Below are 26,535 nucleotides of genomic sequence, written 5' to 3'. Positions count from 1 at the left end.
GGGGATCTACCATCGGGAAACACGTCAGAGATCAACATGGGAGGGACCCAAGGGACATATCTCGTAGTTTCAAGATCTTACGGAAGTGCCAGAGCAAATTTGACTGCTTAATTTATGAGATGCTTTTTATAAAAGAACTAAAGCCAACTTTGAACACGCAGTCTGACTCCATCCGTGCAAAGTTATTTTTATAGCTCGGAGTATTTCATATATTCTTTTGTAAAGCTTTTGTCCTATTGTTATCTAGCCCTTTTTTTAATTTTTATCACTTACCTTTTGTAACGCTTAGTACATGTTTCCACATTTTTATCGCTTTTAATATTCTCACGTGTGATTTTACTTCTTATAGGCAAAGTTTTATTCACTTTTTTTCAAACTTGAAAATGATCTCAGCGAGATCGAAACGTCGGAAAATTTTATCGCTAGTTTTTATCTTATCTGTGTATTACCACATTTAACCTTTGAGCAAGTTCCTGCTGCCATGTAAAACAAGGAACAAACAGTACCGGTTAGCTTCCTCAATGCAATCGCATGTCAGTAGACCAAGATTAAACATTCCATTCGAATCTCCAAACTGTCAGGTCTTAGTTATCAAATAGAAATGTTCAATTAGAGAGTTTTGATTGAAGTTTCCAGAGCTATAGCTTTTTGCGATTGCAAAATTGCAATTTTAGAGAGAACTTGTGTGCAAATTCTCCTAAGTTAACTGGGCTCCATTACCATTCCTTTACGGAAAATGAGCCCACAAAGTCCGGGCTCGAGAGAGCAGCAGAAATAAAGCCTATGATTTTAGCAGGTACTAAAAGATATGAAGGCTTTAGACAAGTACATGACTTCACAAATACTTTGATGAAATAAAGTGTTAGTGTAGTTTGCTCTGTACGCCACACTTGTCACCATTGTATCGGTTTTCTGACGATTTTGTATACGGTTTTCGTTTTTGGCCGAATTTTTTTGCGGTTTTGGATGATTTTTTCGTCGGTTTTGCCGTTTCTAATACACCCCAATGTCCCCCTCTTTGAGGTTTGTGACTTGACGTCTGTGACGTGTGACGTCACTGTCTTTGCAAAAATCACTTCCGGTCGCCGTCCGTGTTGACATCGTTGAGGTTAGGAAACTATACTTTTTCTATGGTCATGTGATGAGTTTCTCTTTTATGTTATTGTCATGAAGCGTTTTGATGTTCTTCGAATTTTTATTTTACAATAATATACAATAGCAAAAACAATATTGTCCAGATAAACAAAAACAACAATAATGGAAAACTTTCCATCATCCATAAATTGTTATTATCATACATTGGTGTTACCAGCTGGATTTTGATTGGCTATAAGCACGCAGCTAATTCTTGCTTGCTCTGTTTCTCTTACGTCATACCTACAAACAATAGATTTTATATATGTAGAATTGACGTCATACCTACAGACAATAGTTTTATGCATGCAGAAGTGACGTCACCTAACACACTAACCAGCAGTTTGATCACTTTTGTCATGGCGGAGCTCAGCTCAGGAATATGCATAATAAAACAATTATTGAATTCGGTTTTCGCATGTTAGCGATAATTATCAAGGCCTCAGTTTGTGTTATCCGCCTCAGCCTTCGGCTTCTGCAGATAACACAAACTTTGGCCTTGATAATTATCGCTAACATGCTCAACCTCACCCAATAATTGTTAATTGTTATTGTTGTTGTTATATTTTCTTCTTCACTTCTCGAGAAAATTGTCCAAATTCATTAAACAACTCGAATAATGATCACAAAACTTTCTGTCATGGAGAAATTGTTGTTGTTGTTGTTGCACTTAAGAACCGATTTTATTGGTTATTTTTTATGACAAGCTTCATGCATTATATCAGTTGAACAGAAATGAAAACCCTCTCGTCTTTGAACAACTCACTAACGAAGAAATCCAGGAATTTCTCCCCAAAGCAAAAGCATCACTGATATACAGTGGCAAAAATACTATTGTCCAGACCAAACAAAAACAAAAATGATACAAAACTCTTTTCTATCATCCACAAATTGTTGTTGTTGTTGTTATATTCTCTTCTTAACTTTTGGAAAAAAAATATTCTCCAAAGTGATTAAGTCCTAACAGTTTTTCAAATATTTTGTAACTGACGATGATGTTTGTAACATCGAAAGATGTTTTCGAAATTAAAAAATGTCATAACTTTCTTAAAGTGCCCCTAACCCCAAAATGTTTTTTTCGCTAAAATGAATCTTTGCACTTGTTCGAAACGCATTGCGGCAATTTTTTCCTTTTTCTAACAAATTCTGCCATTTTATAGGCTTCGAAAGTTGCGAAAATCCAAGCATCTTTTGTTCACGACCGAGTCAGAAGGGGAGTGGGTCTATTCCTGATGTGACGTCTCAAACTGATTTACATTGCATTAACTCTTTGTAAACATGCATGCAAAGTAGATTGTGACGTCATATCAGGAATAGGCCCATTCCCCTTCTGACTCGGTCGTGAACTAAAGATGCTTGGATTTTCGCAACTTTCGAAACCTATAAAATGGCAGAATTTGTTAGAAAAAGGAAAAAATTGCCGCAATGCGTTTCGAACAAGTGCAAAGATTCATTTTAGCGAAAAAAACATTTTGGGGTTAGGGGCACTTTAAAGATAACTGGAATAATGATAAACGAACTTTGTCGTCGAGAAATTGTTGTTGTTGTTGTATTTTTGAAGCACTTCACAATCTACCAAAAAAAAGCACTCGTGTACTGTATTCAACTCCGATACTATAGTTTCACTTGCCAATTGTAATGCTTATGTTCTGGTTAGATACACAGTCTTCAGTAACACTAGACACTAGGCCTCGCCTCGACCCAAGCCCCCACTTGCTTTTCACACGCAGTTCTTTTCGTCTTCGCGACTATCTGAGAGCCTGGAACAGGCTACAATAACACCTGGGCAGCACTCGTTTTACCTATTAGGTACACTAGTAAGCTGATTGAAATTCATTGAGAGCATTGAAGCATTGGACCGAATTGAAAGCAGTGAATCAATTGAGGGCAAATCGTCTTAAGTTTACTATCGTAAATAGAATTCGCGTGCTTTCCGAGTTTTCCCGAATTGTGGGTGAATCATATTCATGCTTAGCTGAGGTAATCATGGTGTTAACAGCACTGCTCTGGATTACATAACATTCTCTCTTGTACGAAAAACAACTTCTAGTTTCTAAAGAAACTGTGGTGCTGCGTCGGTGGAACATGAAAATTTGGTTTTATCAAACGAGTTGACAAAGGTCGAATTATTCGATCTTTATCAGCTCGTTTGATAAAACCCAATTTTTATGATTCTCTCTTGAAGATCACCATTTGCGCTCCAGTGCCCTCCTCATATTCTTTTCCGTGTACTAATGTACATTAGCATACCAGGGCCCTCGTGGGCGAAGAACAAAGAGACGCATCGTTTCAGGAGCGTAGTTTAATCAACTGAGAGGGTGATTTCAAAACAGAATGATATAAAATACATGAGAGTTGGAGATAATCGCAGTTATAAGCAGCAACTTTAGGGGTTAGAAGAAAGCCTGAAAAATCCGCAAGCTTGAACGGGGATTGAAACGGCCAATGCGGACCGGGGTGCAATTTTTGCACTGTACCGCTCCATCAACTCAGGCCCTGTTTACAAGAAGGGAGGGTAACCCTACTGCTAGGATTACCCTGGTAGACGAGTCAAAGATAGCCCGAGCTTCCAAGCAAAAATGTGCCGGTAAGGTTACCCTATCACCTCTGGCGCTAGGGTAACCCTCCCTTCTTGTAAACAGGGCTTTAGCTATCAAGCCAACTGGGAGCTGATCACTTGTGAGTTCGACTAATATCCCGTAAGAGAGGGACAAATGTATGATACCCCGCAAAAGGTGAACGAATGACTAAGGTCAATTAGTCGAACTCACAAGTGATTAGCGGCTCCAAGTTGGCTTGACAGCTCAGTTGATGGAGCAATGCAGCGCAGTCTCGTCCTATGTAAAGGAAGCCTGGTGGCCCTCGGATTCCAGATCCCAGCCCATAAATTCCGGATCCCGAGTCACGGAGATCCGATTCCGAACTCGTAGGTTCCACCGAAATGCATCGTGGATTCCTTTGAAATCTGTGGATTCTGGATTCCATAGAAAAGATTCCGAATTCCACCCTCTGGAGCCCCACATTTGCTGGATTCCCGATTCCAGATTCCTTCACATCGGGCAAGCAGTCGCATACCGGTCCGGGATTCGAGCCCCGTTCAAGTCTTTTATATTGTATTTCAATTTCTGCAGTTCAAATATACGTTTGTTTCTAAACAGTCTTACACATGGCGTTTGTAAGCATTCTTACACACGTTTGTAGAAACAGTCTTAACTGCAACGGCTTTGGTAAGCTGTCTTACAAGTGGCCTTACAAAAGCCGCCAAAGTACAACACTACAAGTTGAGAATTATCAATTCAACAGTAATTCTCACACTCTTTAATTATTCACGCAGCTCTTACCCAACCAGAGCACCTTATTCTGGTCAGGTGGATGGGTTTAGAAACCCAATGAAAAAAGAGTTGAAAACCACGGCGCGTTTGGTAATAATGCGCCGATCAAATCGAAACTTCAACTTCGGGCATTTGACTATCTTCTGTGCCCGGGGAGTGGGGAATTTGACCCTTGCCTGCGTGGGGTGGGGAAAATTGAACCGGAAATGTCAGGTTTCAAATGAATTTTTTTTCGGGCGCCGAAGTTGCTAACAGCTAAAAACAAGTGTTTGGACGAGATGGAAGAGTTTAAAGGAAGCATTTGTGAGCGATTGGCTTACAAAAAAGGTCTTCAAAAGGTCCTTATTAAAGACAAGGTGAGCCCACGACGATTGTTCTTTAGTAAATGTAACGGTACAGTTATCAAACTCCCCAAAACAGAAAGGGCCATTCTTTTTCCAAATTCAAATTCTCGCTCAAAGGGGGCGACCTCGTCTTTTGGTTCGCTTTCAACCTTGCAGTGTACACTTGCGACCTAAAATGGCACAAACTTTGCCAGGAAATTCCCAGTTCTACGGCGTACTAATTCACTATCCACCCCTGCATTTAACAAACTAGACGCACACGTTACCTCGGAATAGCGCCGGTCACACACTTTTCCTCTTCTTCGCTAGTTTTAGGAGGTCTAAGTTTGCCTTGCGAAGCAACGTTTTTGCGCAGAACTGACAAACAGCAACGTGTTTGTTGTGTTTTTTTTCTGTTCTAAAGGTGTTCTGCGGCTCTGTTTCTAAGCTGGGCAAGGTTCGTCCCCAGATTCTTTGACCTTTGACAGGAAGTCAGGGTTGATAGCGATTCAGTTCGGCAGCCACTTGCCGTGTCCGGAAATGGGGTAAATAGCTCTTCATTTTTATGGTAGCAGATAATTCTTTTTCACGGACATAAGAAGCAAATTCACATTTCACAAAACAAAAAACGCTTCAATCACGCTTCACATTAATTAATAAAATCACGATGCAAGAAAAAAGAAATTGTCGTTTCACGAGAAATAGAAGGGTCAGATCATGGATCACGATAATACCCTATAGATCGTTTTCACGTGACGTCATCATTTTCTAAAATCCAAAACTAAAGAGCCACGAAAGTTTTTATCCTCATCAGGCATAAGAGGCGGTAAATTTGTATCCATTTGCAATTTTAAAGCTCAATAGCGTGCTTCGTTTGGAAACCAGAGCATTTTGAATTTCTGAGTTATAGCGGTGCGTGACACTAGGCGACGATCAAGTTTATTGAGAAATATATATTTATCTCATGGTTTTGAGCCTTTTTAGAATTTAAAGCATTAGAAAAAGTGCTTAAGTAAATAGCTGTCTGTTCAGTACAGATGATCACTCGCCTAGATAGCCAAAGTAAGTAACAGATGTTGACACTATTTTCCGGCCGCCATTGGTGCACATCAGATGTGAACCAATGTGCACCAACATGGCGTTTTCATACTGGGCTCTGCCCCCACTCGCTTTTCACACGCAGTTCTTTTCGTTTTCTCGACTATCTGAGAGCCTGGAACAGGCTATAAATTTCTGCGAAACATTTCGACGAATATCTGAAGTTTGGGGAAACGCACGGGCCTAAAACTTGGCGAAGTGTCTTCTTCATTTATCTTCTACAACATCACGAATTCTTGACTTTTTCCACTGGATGGTTTTCGATATATTTTTTAATTGCGTGACAGTGAAAACGATCTATACCCCCCTCAAGCAACTGGCGTTTGTTACACAAGAGTTCGTGTCACACGTAACGCAAGAGATATTTTATTGAATGCAAATTTCATTGTTTAGCCGTTGCTGTCTCTTGCATTGTCAAAATAATTTGAATAAACAAAAGAGACCACGCGACAATAAAATGGCTCGCCTTAACAGAGACGACAGAAATTTCACAGGATCATTACCTGATCTGAAAGCCTCCGTAAAGGCGACAGAGCATCAAACGAAAGTTGTAGACAGAAAAATAGTCATTGTGGAAACTCATTTTCCCAAGATAGCGGCCATGCTTCAACGTTACGCCGTAGGAACAGCGAAATTAAGGGACAAAGGCGATGAACTTGCCAAAACAATAACTGCTTACGCCGAGGAGGAGTCTCCGTCAATGAAACAAGGTCTTACGAGTTTGTCTGAGTGTTTGTCCGCCATTCAGGATCAAAGAGATTTAGAAGTCAGTCGAATAGAGGGAAAACTTGTTCAAGGGTTTACAGTTTACGATACTAAATGCAAACAAGCAAGAAACGACGTTAAAGTGAGTTCTTCGCTGTTTACACGAGAGGTCAAGTCGTTCGAAAGCCTCGAGAAAGTGCAAACGAAATCCACTGACCGCACACGGATCGCAAAAGCACAGACCGAGTTTCAAAAGGCCTCTGGTGAGGCCAATCGGTCCATGCGAGTTCTTCGTGAGCAAATGAACGAATTTGAGAGTCAAAAAATCCGGGATGTAAAGCAGATTTTAACCGAATTTGTAATCGGCGAAATGGAGATGTTGGCTCGTTCAATGGAACTTTATACCAAAGCTTACCAAGGGTTGATAAGCGTAAACGAGGAAGCCGATTTGGGCGAATTCAACAACTCCATGACCTTTAAACCTCAGCAGTGGGGTTCACTACCCGTTTTATCGGGACGCCACGGGAAAGGTCCCTCATTGGAAAATGTGTTGGAGGAAGTTGAAGACGAAAGTGATGTGGATCTGAATCGAACTATGTAATACTGAGTAACGCTGAATGAACTTTAACCCCCGCAAGTATGGAATTGTTCAAGTTCAAGGATAACAGGAATAAAATTTTTAACACGTAGAAGAAACTCAGTGTATAAATGTGAGGTCAATGCAAACAGTAGCAAACCAAGTTGAGATCTGAATGCATTGAAATCTGTTGACTGAGGGTTTATGGAATGCCGTTTGTATCAAAAATATTTCTTGCCATATATAAAACTTATCATTAAATATATAAAACTTATTGCTCTTTAAATAAAACATCTTAGCTTATACATAAAACTTGCTACAAAATATAAAACTTGTCACGTCGTATATAAAACATGTTTGAAAATGTGAAACTTGTCACGCCATATATAAAACTTGTTTGAAAATGATGAATGGTATATGAAATGAATCATAACTGCGAAGATCATAGCTTCACTTGATTGTTTGAAAATATTAAACTTGTCACGCCATATATAAAACTTGTTGCAATAAAACTTGTCAAGCAATACGCCCATTGGAACCCAGTACCCCGCCAAAGTTAAGTTTTATAAGTTTTATATATGACAAGAAGTATTTATAATACAAACGGCATTCCATATTAGGTTTTCACAAAGGTATAAGGTCATTAAATTTTAACATAACAAGATACGCACAGATGTAAATATGCTAACCTTAATGAAAACGTGAGATATTTAAGTCAACAAATAAAATACAATTAATATTACATCGAAATTTAAATCAAATTTTAAATCAAATTTTATTGTAACAACACATAAGACGGGTAGACGCAAAAACGCATATTTGGGTAATTAAATTTATTTAACTGCATTTTCGGTAAATGCTATATACTTATTTAGCGGTAGAATTTTATTAAAATCAGTCTGAAAATTTCTCGAAATATAGTTACCTTTCTTGTGGATGTTTTTGTCAGTAATCATGGTTCTTTCTAACAGGAGTTTTGCAACAGTTTTGAAGTTTTCATTGTTTTCAATTGAGTGGAATTTATTGAGCCGTAAACTTTTTGTAGCCAATCACAGTAGACGCAGATAATCAAATAAGCCAATCACAGCGGAAAACATATACGGGCAGCTGGCGCTAAAGCGCGGAAAAGCGCCTGCAATCAACTTACCATCGATTCTGTGAGGCACAAGAATTTATAGCCAGTCACCTAAAATGGGTACTTACCTAAAATTACCTTCCAAAAATGTTTCTGTGTTTAGTTGACAATTCACATGTTTAACCTATTGGAAAAAAAACAGTGTTCCGTGAAATCTGCAATTCAGAGATGCCAATTTGGCATCAGTTAAAACACGAGGTTTCCAAAACGCATTCCATCGCCAACGGAAAAGCCTTTCTGTCTGATTAGTTCATTTCCTCTTGTCCAGAAAACAATCAAACAGGCCTATTATCTTCTTTTAATTCTAAGACATTTATCTCAATATTGCTTTTAAGTACTTGCATTAACAGTAAAGATGAGAGAAACCACGTTATCCGTGACAGCAACACCAAAGAGGGGGTTAAGATCACGTTTCACATAAACTAAATCGGGCTTTTCGCGTTTCACGCGCTAAAAAACCGCATTTCTCGAACAACGGACAAAAATTTGGCAATTTCACGGAGGTGAGAACAGCTTAATAACTGAGGCCTTAACCTTAACTCTTATGGCCACAAAACAGCCCTAAATGACGTTCTTATGATACGTCCCGATCGTGTTCTCGGAGCCTCCAACTTCTTGACTCGATTCCTAGGCACTAACCTTTTCATCCTCTTCTGGTTCTTCTCTTTGTGCACTTGGTTTCTTTATCCAAAACATAGAAATTGAGTATGATGGTCACTGGACATGTGATTTCCAAGACTTCCGAACCCTCCGCCATATTGAAACTGTTCCCACAAGACCGTGGGTATGGTCGTCCAAATGTTTCAATATTCGCTAAATTCTATTCGCTGTCGCTAAACCGCATTCGCTGTCGCAAAAGCTCATTCGCTGTTGCAAATTTTCCTTCGCTAGTACTGAATTAACTTAACTTGCATTTGCTAAAATGAAAACATAATATTCGCTGACATTTAACAGTATTCGTCGGGTTTCGACAAAACACTGACCCCCGGTTAACTGACCCCCTTACTGACCCCCCTACTGACCCCCTAAAAAATCAATGGGAAAATGAATACTGCTTACTTAAGCCTCAAAATCCCTTTTTAAACAGCATTGTTCAACAGTATTTAAGTCTAAGCACCCATTTTAAAAAGGTTAGTTTTCGATTATTGTTGTGATGGCCGATTACTTCATGTAAGCTAACCTTTTTAAAATGGGTGCTTAGACTTAAATATTGCTGAACAATGCTGTTTAAAAAGGGTTTTTGAGGCTTAAGTAAGCAGTATTCATTTTCCCATTGATTTTATAGGAGGTCAGTAGGGGGGTCAGTAGGGGGGTCAGTTGACCGGGGGTCAGTGTTTTGTTGAAACCCGTATTCGTCATTACTACATCAACTTCGCTGTTGCAAAATATTGTTAGAAACCTCCAAGGCCGACCCTCACGCAATTCGTTTCCAGGCCGTTTTGCTGTTCGTACGTGTTTTGTCATTTTCTGCACGCAGTGAAGCGGTTAATTTTTAGCGACAGCGAATGAAATTTAGCCACAGCGAATGACATTTAGCGATAGCGAATGCAAATTTAGCGATAGCGAATGAGTCTTAGCGACAGCCAAGGAGTCTTAGCGACAGCGAATGAGTTTTAGCGACAGCGAATAGAATTTAGCGAATATTGAAACATTTGGACGACCATACCTGGGAACAGGTTCATCCCCAGATTCTTTGACCTTTGATAGGAAGTCAGGGTCGATAACGATTCAGTACGGCAGCCACTAGCTGTATCCGGAAATGGGGTAGATAGCTCTTCATTTTTATGGTAGCAGATAATTCTTTTTCAGGGACATAAGCAAATTCACATTTCACAAAACAAAAAACGCTTCAATCACGCTTCACATTAATTAATAAAATCATGATTCACAATGCAAGAAAAAAGAAAATTATCGTTCCACGAGAAATAACAGGGTCCGATCACGGCTCACGAAAGTACCCTATAACCCCTTCACCAAATCCATCTGAGGTATTTTGGTTGTGAGTTTGCGGGACGAGATAAGGGGACCGAATAAATCGTTTACAACCAAAACAGATTAGAAGATGGATCATTTGAAAAAGGTTGTAAATATTTGATATCTCATATTTTTAATCATTAATTAGAATCGAAGAAACATTCAGTACACTCAGAACAGTTAGGTTTCGTCCGTCGCAAATAACTTTCGGTGAAAGATAATATCCATTTGTGGAGCTCAAGAAATAAAAGTTTGGAAAGTAACACATATTGTCCGTTTATTACCAAATGGATCCGGAAATGTTGATTTTTAATGTCAATGGAAGTAGAAACAACATGGAGGACAGCCGTGATGCTGACATCGTGCGAATGGCAATGACACAAGTGGAGAGAACTTTGAAAGACCTTGGAATAAGGGCATCTGAAGGTTACACGATTGGATACGAATTGGGATACGTCAAGGGTATAGTGGAGCATGTTCTCAAGACAATACCAGAGTCACAAGACAAGGAAGCGTACATGAAGGGATACGTAAGCGGCTACATTCAAGGATTGCTTTACTCGTTTACAAAAGGCCAAAACGATAAGAATGGTGGCGAATTGGAACAACATTCGTTATCGATAAAACGGGAGTAAACATTAAAAAGACTCAGGAGAAACAGCTGCTACTTTACGAGGAATTTTTCCTTGACAAGTGTCATTGGCAATGTTCATATGCTCATGTGTATGAACGACAAGTTTTCTTTGACGATTTTTGCCTTTACAAGTCTTATTTGCTGGTGTGAACGAATTAACAAGTTTTTTTAACGACTTCTTTCACAAGTTTTCAGCTCTGTTTGTACTGAAGAAAGAAATATTAAAGAAATATGCACTACTCAGTGCCCGCAGTTAGCAAAAGCTAGTCGAGGCGCTAGGCGAGCACTGTTTACATATATATTTTAAATTACAAAAAGATTAATAAGGACAAGAGATTCAAATTCTACATAAATTACAAGCACAAACACAACAAGCTGAAGACTTATAATTTTCTTACAAGACCTTATAATTTCGCTCATTAGGAGATACCCCACTGACAAGTGAACTCGTGTGGGGTTACACAGAGTAAAATCCACGAATGACACTCACAAGACGCAAAAAGGTAGATGTGACATACGTAGCTGGCCCTCAAGGGATCCCCCGTTGACGAGTGTTAACGCTCTCGCTCCCAGGGGGCCGGGTTCCTTATAAGGAATCTTTTTATGATGTCATCATTTACATTCTGTTTTATTATCAAACAAGTTTGCTCACAAAAGGCACCATGCTATTTACAAAATGACTTCAAAAGGTACAAGAACTTGTTGAACATAGTTAAATCTCCAATTTTAAAGGGGCTATGTCACGTTCGTTATTTTAGGGCGTTTAGAGGAATTTTTTCGTTCATTACCAAGTTTAAAACTCGAAAATGGTAATGTGGAATCCCTTTACTGATGAAAATATCGTTATATCACAGACAAATTTCGAATTTTCAAAGAAACATTGCTCAGAGATTATCCATTATATCGCGTTCAAGTTTCCAGAGATAATAATAACAATAGTCATAATAATAATAATTATTATTATCATGAATAATGCCAACTTTATTCATTCACTTCAATGAGAAATAATTATTATTATTATATTATTATTATTATTATTATTATTATTATTATTATTATTATGATGATGATGAAAGGGAAGAATACCAGAGATAATCCCTATCGAGGGTATCCGTCCGTAGTTGGACGTAATTAACTGAGAGTCGATTTTGATGAGGGAAGAAAACTAGAGTACCCGGAGAAAAACTGAGATCGACTGAAACTCTGCCCACATACGACAGTGGGGCCGGGTCGCAGAGGTAGAAGGCATGGTTGATAACCGCAAAGCCGCCCTGAGATGGCTCATCACGCAATACACTTTCAATGTTCAGTACTTAAATATCTCCTGACTGATTAGAAAACACTAGCCTTGTACTAATTTGGCAAGAAATGTAAACAACGTTTCCCCAGTTGACAACGTCGTCGTTGCTTATAAGCGCATTTAAGTGACAGATGTCATCCTCGCACTTATGTGGACAATTTAAGATATCTGTTTACAAACATTGACGTCAAATTTCTTTTGATATTCGAATTTGCCAACCACCGAGCAAAAGAACCCTTTGTTTTGGCATCTAATAAGGCTCTGGTTGGCACATTAAAAGGGAGCTTAAGCATGCGCGTTTTTGAGACGCGGACGGTAACCGGAAGTGAGCTGTTTTCCCTTTTAACTTGTGTTCATACAACCACATTTACATTGCTAAGTATCGTTTATCTATTAGAGAAGACTAGTACAAAAATCTGGGAGACACCACTGTCGCGGCACGCGAGACGTTCTCTTCCGGTCGCCGTCCGCGTCTCAAAAACGCGCGTGCTTAAGCTCCCTAATATCAATAGGTGACGTCATCGATATCTTCGCTATGGATACCTGAAAAATTCAAGTGGTTTCAACGGGATTCGCACCCGTGACCACTGCGATGCCGGTACAATGCTCTACCGACTTAGATATAAAGCCACTCATTTGTGAGCAGGTCGATTTGTTGGGCTCATGTGTTCCCGTAAATGAGTCGATAAATGTATGGACGAATGACAGACAATTTAAGCAACTGCCTGTTGTAGACACCGGAAAAGTTCAGGTGGCTTCAGGCGGGGATTCAACGGGGGAGCAGGGGTGGCGCACCCCTCCGAGAGGTTTTTTCTCCGGGTACTCTCCAGAAAAACCAACATTGCCAAATTCCAATTCGATTCGGAATGCACGGACACATGTTGAACGAGCTCCTGAGCGCTCTCAAGGTGCACCGTGGACAAACAAACAAATTATTATTATTATTATTATTATTATTATTATTATTATTATTATTGTTATTATTATTATTGTCATTATTTGTAATTGTTATTAATATGCGAATCCATGACGGTGCACCGGCATCGCAGAGGTGAGATGGTACTTTAAATTACGTTCAAATTACAACCGAACTTCAAAAGTACATTCATTTCATTCGCATTTAAGAGCATCAACAGGGAAAGGGCGTTACATTAGTAACACACCTTGTTTCCTTAGTGCCATTACGAATCTGAACCTGGTAACATTTCAAACACGTCTCCCAAAAACCCTGAAAATGGTCTTCCGGGAACTATTTTGGGTTTCATGACAAAATTCTCTTTCAGTCGTCTCTATCCCAGCTCATGACATGTATCAGAGATAGCCAACTGCATTTCATTTTAACAGCCCAGAGGCATCTTTCCTATCAATTTGTGTGGCTGTGGCACTTGTTTCATTCACACCGTTTCTCCATGTCTAACAATTTCCGTCAGAATTCAAGTTCCCTTCTTCACCGCAAAATGACGACACCAGGCTCGCCTTGCATGATGGGTGGGTATATCCCATGGTAAAGATCATATTCACGACGAAGAAACGCGAATAACACATCCGACATGAGTAGGATCTGCAAGTAAACGCAAATGATCGCCGATAAGTTCGCACTTTAAAGCATCAATTTAAAGCCTGTGTCAATCAAAACTTAGTTATGATTGAAGCAGGCCGCAGTGTTTTGTTGTCAAAGGTTACCACATGGGTTTCCAACAATATAATTCCAACTTCGCAAAAAGTTTACTTTTCGATGTATGACTTGCCACGTTCAAGTGGAAGTTAAGGTGCTTTCTTTGAATTACGAAAAAGAGCACGAGAACAGCTCTGACAGAATGATCCTTCAACGAGCTGAAGTTTTCGCCGAATCTGTCATTCGAGGAAGAAAACAATGAGGAAGTTGTGTGAGGAGGGTCTTGGTTGAAAATACAGTAGACCAGTCGGGAAAATGAGGTAGCCTATGGTAACGAAAACGCCACAAAAAAAATTGTATCATTGGTTGAAAGAGGAAATAATCGGGTGTGAAAGTTACAGACTTGACAAAGTTCATTAATATCACTACTACTAAAATAACTGACGAAGCCTTCGTGGATGATAAGGCGTTGATCACTGACTGGATTTCTTCACTACGCTCTGTTAATATCCCACTCGGGCCTTCTTCTCGAGTGCGTTCTAAACAAAACAAAGACACTACAAGCTTCTGGCTTTAAACTTCACTATCTCCCTAGTGTTTTGATTTTTTAAGCTTAAGCGGCGTGGACCTTGATTCACGCGAATTATGTTACCTGAGCTGTCGAGTATGCGAGTGTTGTAGCAAAGAAGAAATTAGCGTTGGCACTGCCCGCGTAAATCCATAAATGCCAGAAGACTGGGGCCAGAAATGAGCTACAGAGAAGCATACACGATACCAGAAAGGTGTTCCTCAGATCTGCAAAACGAAAGAAAGTGGCTGTCACTTGATTTCTTTTATGTCGTAGCTCGGTATTGATTTCCAAACAATTTCTTGCATGTCCTCATTTCTTTGCTGTCTGATATTAATCTTGATAATAAGACTAAGTGTAAGGTGATATTGGTCTTCATTGTCGATCTTAATGGTGATAATGGCGTGAAGTACTACACTCTGGACACTATAAATATTTAAAGAAATTGTTAAAAAAGAAACGGGGGAAAAATTAGCCTATTATTGTTGATGAAGTTGATGCTGAAGCGGATGTTTGCGTTTATCGTGATGCTGAGAATGATGAAGACAAACAATATTACAGTATCAACTGATTTAAGCGACGGAGATCAAATAACTACGATTTAAAAACGAAATTATGGTTTTTAAGCGTAAGGAAAATACAGCGAACCCCAAAAATAACATTTTAGAGCTGAGTAGGATGGCGCAGTGGTGAGAGCATTCGCCTCCCACCATATGTGGATTGAGTTTGTTGGTTCTCTACTCTGCACCGAGAGATTTTTCTCCGGGTACTCCGGTTGTCCCCTCTCCTCAAAAACCAACATTTGACTTGATTTGCGTTGATTGTTAATTTCAGTTGACAGTGTCCCCAACTAGCGCTCCAGCGCTAGAACGACTAGACACTTAAATAAAGTTCCTTCCCTTTCCTTTTTTCCAGCAACTAAACTCTCAAAGCCCAGTTTCATGACGTAAACAGGAGAATTAATGGGAAACAAAGGTTTTAACTACGTTTTATTCTTCGGAAGCATTACTGTGTTTAGAAATCCAAAATTTGTTTGAAAGTGTAAATGAGATTTTGATCTGTAAGCATTTATTCCTTGTGGATTTTTTGACATCCACTGCAATTGAGTTTATTGCAGTTAAGTGGCTTAATAAGACACTCTATTGTTTAATAACATCAGAAGGCAAATTTTTTCTCTTACAGGGAAACACGTGCGCCCACAGCGCAAGAAGGGCAAACGACAACGCGGAATCACCCAAAGCTGGATAGGACTTCATAACAGCCATCACAGAAGACATCATACAGGCAAGTAATGTGGGGTTTTTCCTGTGTGAAAACGAATGTAATTCATTACTTTAAATAGTCAAAGACATACAACAACAGGGCATTTTAGCCGACAGAAACTTCATAAATTTATCTTATTTTACTCTGCATGGAACGTGAATTCAATAAGCAAGTGTGCTGAAAAGAGAAGACTTATCTCTATCTTTCTATCTCGATCGCTTTCTCTGTCACACACAATAAGTCACATTTGCTCATGCAGATTAAAATACATTTTTTTGCTTCATGTTTTGCACATGGTCTGCCAAAACTAGCAAGTTTGGCTCAAGGTAAAAATAATACACCTTATTCCAAAATGGCTACCATTTTAGTATTCTTCTGTTTCCATGCAAATTGGCCCTTATGACCTCGCTTTCAAACATAAAATTCAAAAGAATATTTAACCCTGAACGAGGCCATAAGGAATGCCATAAGGGCACTTTGCATAGAAACAAAAGAATACTAAAATGGCGGCCATTTTGGAATAAGGTGTATGGAAGATATGAAGATCATATAGACTTTACTGCTTTCAAATGCAGGTGAGGTATCTTGAGAATTTTAGCAAGTTATTGTAAATAAACGTTTACAGGTTAACGTTAAGTTAACGAAGTCTCGTGATCTGCAAGAAAAGATAAGAAAGACAACCATACCTCAATTTGATAGTCAAGGGAATGCAGTAGATAAAGGCATTCAATTGAAAAACCCAAAGAAAAAAATTCCGAAAATGGTCGAACATCTCAGTGAAGAAATACCAAAACAGACCCATGTTAGGTGTAAGATCCGACACCTGAAGACTGAAAGAAACTAATGTTGGTGAGTCGTATATGAATGAATATTGTGGAAAACAATAGTGGAACTTCATGTAGCCTGCACAGACGATGGTTTGGTGAATTTTGACTTTTCAAAAATTATTGATCGAATGTAATGACCGTGCAAAAAACTGGACTGAAGTCAACAGAGAAAGCGATTGGCGAGAGGGTGATGAAAAGGAGGGGCTTTTTTCACAATTTATGAGTCAACCAGGAACGATATTTCCCCAGTTCGCTAGTGAATGGGGTTTCAAAAAATCTTGTGGGGTTGATTGCTGACGGTTTCTCGCTCCTTACCTCGCCCCCTCCCTCTTCGCTTTCTCTTTTGACTTCAGTCTCGATACAGTCCAGGTTTTTGTGCAGCCATTACATTCAAATTTTTACCAACCCCAATGGAAAGAAGCATCTAAAATAATTATTATTCGCCAGAGTGCCTGCTACACGGCTAAACTTCTTGAACACTGACAAAAATGGGTGAAATCCCTAAAGGGATAGGTGACTTTCATGTTGCATCATCACAACAATTCTGGTTGACAAAAACAAAAAATCTGTCAATTTGCTTCTTTTGTTTGTCCACCAGGATTTGCCCCATTGTTATAAATCTGTGTCCCTCGGCCTCTGCTTTTTTCACCTCAGTGTGAGACTTGGACAAAAAAGCAGGAGCGTCGTTCTTAATCAATAATACTGCCACTTGAAAACACAAATAATTGTATGATAGACATGATTATGCCATCAGGTGAAAGGCCACCCACTTATTGTTTATGACACTGAAGAAGTGTTGAAACAGTAAACATAATAATAATAATAATAATAATAATAATAATAATAATAATAATAATAATAATAATAATAATTTCACGGCAGCAGATCTACAAAGTACATGTAGCTCTAGATCTGCCAAGCTTACTTATTACATTTATTACAAAAAGCTCCAGTTGGTGATATACATGTAAACAGGACTTGGATTTCAAAATAGCACCTTTGGATTCCAACCACTCATCCACACTGCCCTTATCCCATTGTCCCCTGGGAGTAAGACTTTACTACAGGCAATATTATTTCACTCGTCAATGGGGTGCAGTTCAGGAGTCAATGGATTAACAACCTCTACCCTCCCCTCAAAAACTACAGTATGTCTCCTTTTACCCATTGACTCCTGGGAACAACACTCTATAGATTTTACTCTGTCTAACGCCAGATGATTTCACTCGTCAATGGAGGGCAGTACTGGCGTCAGTGGGTCTGTATTCTACCTGCACTCAAAAACTACATGTATGTCTCCTTTAAATGACATTGCAGTTGAACTCACATAAATCCATGAGTAGCTAAGAGGAAGTCCCAGGAATTGAACATTTGATATGACAATACCAACAAGAACGCTGTCCACATGACAAAAGAACCAATAATACTGAAGGCAAAAACAACAACCTTCCTGTTGAATTCAAGCTCAACAGACTGAACCTGCAACACAAGAAAACAGTGGAGTGTCAAACGATATAATGATATTACAAAAGCAAGGTATACCCATAAAGCTTACAATACAATAGCATGCTTTTTATTGAAAATCATCAAAATAAAAATACTGCATTTATGTAGAAATAATGACCTCTACTTAGAAAAAAGGTCAAAGGTTAAACCTCCTTCTACTCCTCCTCTGTATTATGAACAGGGTGGGACTAAGAGAAAGAGAGGCTGGAAAGGTGCAGAAACCCCTCCTTTCTTAGCCTGTGAGCACTCTTGTCTTGGGTACATAAATTTGTTTTTAACATTATTATTTGCACATATGTTTATCAGTGATTTCAATATTGGCAGCCAACAAAAAGTGCCGGCTTCTTCACTCAGAGAAGTACGCTACAGTATTTTCGTTCTTCAATCAAAGGTTTGTTTACTATAGACAGATTCGTTTAAACATAAGATCAGCATCCATTTTGACATTATTGCAGTCATTTTACGCTACTCAAACCAACCGCCAACTTCAAATGTTAATGAAATCCCAGGCTGGTTTATCTAAGATCATCTAAACAGACTGTAAAAAGTTGACGCTGGACCACTAACAAAACCAATAGCCCATGAAAAAGAATCAAGACTTTACTTCAAAATGTGTTCAAAACACTCAAGAATGAAAATTTTTTTAAGATAGGTTTACGTCCTGATCAATCTATAAAGTACCTTAATTAGTATAAGTACTACTGGAGGTAACAAAGTGATAGGATACAGAGAATGGTAAGCCCCAAGAGCAACGCCAAGCGTACTGAGAAGAAGACTTCCTGAAAAAGGAACAGAGAATGTCTGTGAGCACTCTGACTTTTTAATCCTTTTCTCAATGCCTGCTGTCCAAAAAAACATTAATATTAATCATTCCACTAATTAATAATATATATATATTTAAAAAATTAAATTAAACAACATTTTTTTCATAATGGGCAAATTCCAGGTTCTAGGCTACTGGACAAGTGGGAAGAGATGTCAACCGATATTCAGCAGTTCCTCCTGTGGTGTCCTATTTGTCAACATACTCATTCCCTGTTCCTCCTTCTATGTCTATTATCCTTTTTAATTTATTCTTATTCATTGTCTCTAAGTATGAAAATCAGACATTTTCCCATAAATTTTCGAAAGTTTCCAAGAGTTTTCAAATTATTAAAAGAATTAATACCTGAATCATTTGAAGAATTTGTCTGAAAACCTGCCAAACATGATCTTTCTACATGTACCGGTATTTCTAGAAATGATTCAGCCCCAATGAAAAGTTTAAAAATTACCTATTGATAGCAACCAACCTTTCATGGCGTAGAATAATGCTATTGTGACTGATAAATTTGTGAACACCAAAGTAGAATGTGCAACACATGAGCCAATGGTATAAGGATTCAACAAATAACTAGAAAGGAGTTAAAAAAACACAAATTTCAATCTAACTGTAACTATATCCATTCTTTGATTAAGTTGACTGTAACTTACACAATGCAAATATTTAAAAAAAAATTCTTGGGGGAAGGGTAGAAGGCACATCAGGCAGATTGGTTCAGTGTCTGGGCACCCCACTTGCGAGATGCAGTTCCTGAGTTCAAGAGCTATCCTAACAACTAGCCAGAGGTACAATTTCTCGATATTCCCTGCTTTCAAAATGCTGGCTATGGTAGCCTTGTCAATAGTCTACTGGCCTAGGTGCCCTAAGTTGGAATTCCTGACTGTGCTGCATTGTGCTGATATTTTGTAACATTGACTCTGAAAGGCCCTGTTGGGCCAAGCCAATAGAGTGTTTATGGGAGTATGTGTTGTGGTCTGCTTTCACATGCTTTACCACATTATGACAGAAACAGCAAATTATGGGTCATGATTTTTTTCGGGATAAGGATTGCACACTACATTTATTTGTGTTGCACGAAGCACACAGGCCATACATGTACGGGGAAAAAAGAGGATATGTAACTTACAGTACAGACTGAGAAAACAAGGTTAGAAAGACATTAAATATATCTGAGGTAATCAGGTGCACGGGAAAGAAACTTAAGTTGAAGTCAAGCAGAATGTTCAGCTGCCACAAATGATTGGTATGTATGAAAATCTGAAAAACTGATAAATCTTATTGGCTTTTTGAAATAGATGCTTGCATGATTCAAACTAGAGGGTGGTACTGTAGAAGACTGCCCATTAAATTAGCCAATCACAGTGCACATACCATCTGAGAGACATGATAAAAGACATGTAGTAGCCCACTAAACACGCAAAACTTACATGGATGAAACTAACAAGGGTACGTCATTTAAACTTTCTTCCTTGATCAGGACAGTTTCTGCGGTTGTGGCATAGTGCTTTAAGTGTTTTGTCTGCTCTTCTTGCTGCCAAGGGGGAAAAAAAACAAACTGAGTATACAAACGCATGTATTTTCCAGAACATCTCAACATTTCAAAATAATGTAGCATTAAGTAGCATTAAGCAACTGAGGGCATAGCGATTCCTCCCCCCCCCCCCCCCCCAGATGGGATGCAAGTCCATCACAGGGTTATCCCAAGCAGTATGTAGCTGGTACCCATTCATGCACCGGGGTTGAGGGAGACATTGTCAACGAAACAGTGAAACGAAGCACCAAAACACCATGTATGACCCCAGCATACATTGAATACTAACTGACAAAGGTTGGATTTGAGATTACATGTACATATCTTTTTAGGCCTAATTAGGCCAAAAACATCATTGCTCCTAACCTCAGTCTTAATCTGAATCCTAATCTTAATCTCAATGAATTGAAAGCAATAACATTTTAAAGCAATATTTAATCTCACTAATCCAGCCTTTGTCGGTTAGTATTCAATGTACATGCATGCTGGGGTCATACATGGTGTTTTGGTGCTTTGTTTCGCTGCTCTTTGGTGTTTTGCTGTTTAGCAGTTTAGTAATGCCCCTAAGAAAAAGAACCCTGTGACTAAGCTAGGCCATGAACCTGCAACCCTGGGGTTGGAATTACTGCAGCACTGACTGCTACACCACTATGCCTCCAGTGCACCCCTTTTGAAGACGTAGAGTGAGCAGTGAGTGTGTAAAATTAACTATTTGGAGTTATAAGTTATAAACCCCTTGACACAAAGATTATTATTAACTGGGAAAAAAAGAAATAATATTCTTTTGCCCATTTGCTGCCAAATTTTCGGCCGCAATTGAACAGCACCAAATTTCAGAAAAGGACTGTAAGTTCCATATACACACAATGAAGTCAGTAGGGACAAAAGACACTAAAATAAGATAAATGCTTTTATCATTTTTATCCTTGAAGCCTGGCTAAAGAATTATTGACAGTTCATTGAGCAATTTTACTGTTCAGTTGCAGAATTGTTTTGATCAAGAGTTGCTGTAAAAATACTTCTACACAAAGTACACAAAATAATGAAAAACCATTATCATAGAACTCAAGGGTTGTAGTAATAAAATTTATAGAAGACACTTGTAATGACTACAGGACTGGATTACCCTTCGGGACATCCCAAAAAGTAAAGAATACATGTACCTAACTTTTCCTTCAATAATTGCAATTGGTCGCTTTCATGGTAACAAAATAATAATTTTTTCAGCTCTAAGATATAATCATCAATGAGTATGACATCATTACCAGCATATTACAGTGAAGAACAGCAAGCTTGTAAAGAAGCCAACCAATAAGGAGATCACCTACCTAAAAATACCACTATTGTTAGTAAGATCAAATAAGTAATGATCTCACTTGTTAAATGAATTGAAAGAAAAATTAAGCCCTGGTCACATGCTCCAACATTATTGCATTCAGCTAAAAATAATGTTCAACATTCAGCACTCAACAAAAACTCTATCCAATACTCACCAACCCAAAAATGTTAGATGAATGTCATACAATATGGGTTGCTAAATTCTTTTGACACATTGCCAGGCCAAAAATGTTGAAACATTTAAAAGCGCCTTTAAATTAGGATTTTAAAAATGACATGAAGGAATGTTCCTCACCTTTTCCTGGTCAATAATACAATAACCAGAAAATTAGGTGGTTTCAAAGGAATTTGAGCTCTCTTCAATACAGGTGCAATACACTATCAAATAAAGGACAAAGCCTCATCTGTTCCTAGCAGGGGGTGTCTGGAAAACCCGAATGGCGAATAGCGAACAGTCGCGAATACCGAACAGCGAATAGTCACGAATAGTATGAATAGTGCGAATAGTGGCGAATAGTCATGAATAGTCGCGAATAGTGACAAATAGTCACGAATAGTGACGAATAGTAACAAATAGTGGCAAATAAGGGTGCAGTAGGGGGGGGGGGGGGTTGTGACGAAATGACGAAAACCGCGCAGCAACGTTGGATGGGATTTTCCCGCTAAAAAAGCAGAGATGTGTCGGCGAAGGACAGCTTGAGCCCTGAGAAGAAAAGGTAATAAATGCACTGAAATCCTGTTGCTTTTTGTATAATTAATTAACGCAACGGTTATCAGAGTAGCTCGTTTGACTCTTTAATCACAAACCACTTGCCTCACATTTTGATTTTATTCCTTTTTACAGAACGTGTCTCGCCGGATCGGATCGGAGAGCACAGATGAGGATGATGAAATTTATGTTCGGGCGCCACTGTGCGAGGAGATGATCATGAGCTTGATGTATTAATGAAAGTGATTTATATTTTTTGCATTTTGACGTTTGTTCTTCTTTAGAGTGTTTGTAAAAGCATGCACGAAACTCTCTTTCGACGTCAGGTGAACATATTATTTGCTTTGATTACGAGATTGTTCAGCATAAGACGGTGACTATTGAAGACTATTCGTCACTATTCGCAACTATTCGTCACTATTCGCACTGTTCGTACTATTCACTATTCGCGACTATTCGCTATTCACTATTCGGGTTTTCCAGACACCCCCTAGCAGGTTACTTTTGGTAGGCTAAGCCTTACTGTGTATGACTTTGTGTTTCTGTGACACAATATTTTTTGTTAAATGCTCATAAAATGAGGATTGTAGAAGAAATGAAAGAACCATCTGCAGCCACTGCTTGAACTTTTCTTTGTACATGCGATGATCATTCCTTCATGTCACATTATTTTGATGTTAAAATATAAACCAAATCTCTTTTTAATCAATTGACAATAGAAAAAGAAAGACTAAACCCATTGACTCCTGAACCATCTACCATTGACAAGTAAAACTGCCTGGCGTGCGAAAGAGTAAAATCTATCAAGTCTCACTTCCTGGAGTCAATGGGTTAAACAATAATTATTTCATATCAAGAGAACTGAAAACAAACAATTTAACAAATTGATGTCAGTTTTTCATGTGTCTGTCCTGTTATTTATCATGAATTTTGTCATAACATTGTCAAAGTAGCTGTGGATCCATGAGGCGATAGCCGAGTGGATCTGCAGACTACATGTACTTTGACAATGTTATGACAAAATTCATTGTCAATAACAGGACAAATGCATGAAAAACTGACATCAATTAATACAATAACAAAAAAGGAGAGCAATCAAAATTAAGTCAAAAAACGAGAAGAACGTGGGACAAAAATGCGAGAAACTTCAATCTGACGTAAGCAATATCACGTCATTATCGCATAAAGTATAAATTTATGTGTCTGTCCGCTTATTGACAATAAAAATTAGCCAATGAGCGACCAAAAATTTTGCAGTCATTGTAAAAAATTTATTATACATAAACAAAGAAATAAACAAGGACAAGATCCCAAGACAATCTGATTCCATTGTAAATGATTTCAAAAAAACACGCACCACAAATAAAAGCGGGAAGAGTAACTCAGACACTTGCTGTAGTCCAAGGAAAACTGCCAACACCAAGGGACTCTTAAAAGAAGAAATTCCGGCACATAGTTCATTACAAATGAAATTCTACAGTAATTTTTAAAAAGTGCATAAGATACAATAATGCGATTTATTAATTACTTAGAGCAACCACATCATATTACTGTAATATTCTCATCCACGTCTTCATGAGTCTTTCAAATGTCTCGAGTTTTTCAAGCTGTATCCTTACCTCATGTACAACATCTCCAGAGTATGGTGATACTCCATTTTTAACAAGATAGAGGCCTTCTTGGACTAAAACAAGAAAATGTGTGTCTCAAGAAATAAATACTAGAATTTTGCCACATGTTATTGATGGAGGACAAATAAAATACATGTATTTTCCAAGCCTAACATCAAAGTTGATAGGCACATCAAGTCAATGATAATTAATTATTGTTGTTTAACTCATACAAAATTCTATTGAATTATATTGAATTCTATTGTTTTCTATTGTGTGGAGTCTAGGGTATAAAATACCACAGGCTCACAAAGTATGTAACCCAAAACAAAAAATTAATATGAGCAAAAGGAATACAGTGACAAAATTATTAAGAGGTTCAGAGAGAAGGAGAGACATAATAACTTTTAAATATAAAACAACAATTTTCAGTGACGTGACAGTGCGAATATACCATCGCTTTGAGAACTTTGTAGCGATTTTACTCTCTTGAATGCTCGGTGACCCCTATTTTTCTTTCCATAGATCACTTCCTTTTCTGATTTTGTCCATTTTAACAAAAAGGTAAAAAAATCTGTGCATGAGAAGTTACAAATATTTCGCCTTTTATGCTCTCCTGTGACCAAAGTTTTCTTTCTTAGACTAATATGTATCATTTTTCAAGGTCTATTTCACCTCAGAAAAAGACATCAGCTGCAAAGGTTAATTTAGTTATATAATAATAGTTATGTTGAATTGAGTATGCTTACCTGATCTAAATTTCACTAATGTAGCTTTTTTATTGCTGACAGTTGTAAGCTAAGATCGTCTGAAAGTAACGCAATCTTCTAAAAGTGCACCTCATGATCTTGAAAACGAGCACAGTGAACCCCTATGTTTTTTTGCCTTTTTGGCAAAAGTAGATCATTACCTTTCTGCGTGGCAAGTTTAAAAAAAAAACAGTACATGGGAACATTTTGGGCGCGAACGTCCTTAACTTGTCAGTGAGTAAACCCTCAACGTTTACGCCAAAACGCAGACTGGAGACTGTGCAGACCGTGCAGACCAGGGGTAAAATATGGCGTTACCCTCACTATTATTGAGAGCTAACCGTAAAAAGGCTAACCTGAATGTTATTTAGGCCTAATTAGGCCCCGGGGGGGGGGGGGGGGGGGGGGGGTACTGCCATATATGGGCTATATGTACCGCTGTGAAGGGTTTGGTTTTCAAGCAGTTTACTCTGGCATAGGATATATAAATCAGAGCGTTTGGGTCTAGAATAGGGTGTCATTTTTCACGAAACTGACCAGTCGCTTGAAGGTGTTATCAAGACTATGGAAACCAGAAATTCCCGCTCAAAAATATTAAAAAGTCGAGTCGGCAAAGTTTAAATTTGCGCAACTCAGCCTCAACAGTGTCGATAAATGGCTATCATGAGAAACTTCTGGATATTATTAACTCTCAAGTATCGGTATTTAGACGGAAATCGGTGGGAGTTTACTCTAGTATAGGGTAGCAAAATTCAGCTGAACGTTGTAGCTCTGGTATAGGCTAAGGGTTCCAGGGTCCCAGCGGCACATCCCCACCCAGAAATTCCTAAAGTACCCCCACCCCCCGGGAATTAGGCTAACCGAATGTTATTTAGTCCTAATTCATGCTAACCTAATCTTCATTTTACAGACTGTCTGCACAGACTGCAGTCTGCGTTTTTCAGCGTCCCACCCTCATGGGCGAAAGGGTTATGACGAAGAGGAGCCTTCACATGTGAGAGGGGTGAAGGAGATGGAGGAAAAGCTCAATATAACACTTGATTCAAGTTTCAACCTTTCACCACCGGAAATGCCATTGACACTTATAGATTTTACTCTGTCTAAGGCCAGACGATTTTACTCGTCAATAGGTAAGCCCTTGGCGGTGAAAGGGGTCATTAATCAGAAGGGTACCTCTACTCCACGAAGTCAAAGGAGTTGAAAGCTCTATTCTGTTGATTAGCCAGAACTTCACTGGACTGTAGATGAGGAATAAGCGCGACATTAAAGCCAACAAGAACAACGGGGAAACTCTTCCGAAGTCCGCCATATTGGACACAGTAGTACCCAAGCCTTTTGCACCTCTTCGTTTCCAGATCAGCTCGGAAAGGTAAAAACCGAGTACAAGTTTAGTACAAGTCACACAAGTTAGTCACACAATAAAGATGAAGGCATGAGATTTTATTATAAAAACGCAGTTCCTGCCGTCTTACCGGGTTCCATTAATTCCAAACTTTCTTTGGAGGATTGCACTATCTTTAGGAAAGAAATCGGAGCACCCAGGCTTCAAAGGGAATCATATAAATATTATGATTAGTGTGTAATATAAATGGCGATCATCTTTACATTCTTTCGTATTTATGTTAATTAGACCTACTGCCCTCATCCTTTTGAAATTTGCTCGTCGTAGCGAGGCTACAAAGGCTTATTAGCCTTAAAACGGAAGAATATAAAATATGTGCAAGTCCGCATGACAAAGGAAAAAACACGGGTTCAAAATGGTCTCCAAAAATCCGAAAACACAG

The 26,535-nt window shown here is 38.6% G+C and overlaps 2 protein-coding genes across 2 annotated transcripts; one reads left to right on the top strand and one right to left on the bottom strand.

The window, feature by feature from the left end:
• Positions 1-6,274: 6,274 nt before the first annotated feature.
• Positions 6,275-8,106, top strand: LOC138019993 (CBY1-interacting BAR domain-containing protein 1-like). The gene has a single exon (XM_068866979.1). The coding sequence runs from the start codon at positions 6,345-6,347 to the stop codon at positions 7,191-7,193; it is 849 nt and encodes a 282-aa protein (XP_068723080.1). The 5' UTR covers positions 6,275-6,344; the 3' UTR covers positions 7,194-8,106.
• Positions 8,107-12,729: 4,623 nt separating this feature from the next.
• Positions 12,730-26,112, bottom strand: LOC138021657 (phosphatidylinositol glycan anchor biosynthesis class U protein-like). The gene is made up of 12 exons (XM_068868593.1): positions 25,925-26,112; positions 24,012-24,076; positions 23,750-23,821; positions 21,611-21,673; positions 20,242-20,345; positions 19,284-19,384; positions 18,673-18,770; positions 17,813-17,964; positions 16,345-16,488; positions 15,576-15,700; positions 14,480-14,622; positions 12,730-13,773 (listed from the first exon to the last, which is right to left on the bottom strand). The coding sequence occupies exons 1-12, from the start codon at positions 26,058-26,060 to the stop codon at positions 13,660-13,662; spliced, it is 1,317 nt and encodes a 438-aa protein (XP_068724694.1). The 5' UTR covers positions 26,061-26,112; the 3' UTR covers positions 12,730-13,659.
• Between the last annotated feature and the right edge of the window lie 423 nt (positions 26,113-26,535).

This window comes from Montipora capricornis, chromosome 10 (genome assembly GCF_036669925.1).
Source record: "Montipora capricornis isolate CH-2021 chromosome 10, ASM3666992v2, whole genome shotgun sequence".
In the NCBI taxonomy this organism is placed as follows: Eukaryota; Metazoa; Cnidaria; class Anthozoa; order Scleractinia; family Acroporidae; genus Montipora; species Montipora capricornis.
Note: the sequence above shows the minus strand (reverse complement) of the source record. Positions and strands in the feature narration are given on the sequence as shown.

Coding starts and splice junctions, on each gene's coding strand:
- LOC138019993 (XM_068866979.1), top strand. CDS start 6,345: ATGGCTCGCCTTAACAGAGACGACAGAAATTTCACAGGATCATTACCT.
- LOC138021657 (XM_068868593.1), bottom strand. CDS start 26,060: ATGGCGGACTTCGGAAGAGTTTCCCCGTTGTTCTTGTTGGCTTTAATG. Junction 19,385..20,241: donor CCCTTGTTAGTTTCATCCAT/GTAAGTTTTGCG, acceptor ACTCCTTTCTAG/TTATTTGTTGAATCCTTATA. Junction 16,489..17,812: donor TTAGCTACTCATGGATTTAT/GTGAGTTCAACT, acceptor AGTTTCTTTCAG/TCTTCAGGTGTCGGATCTTA.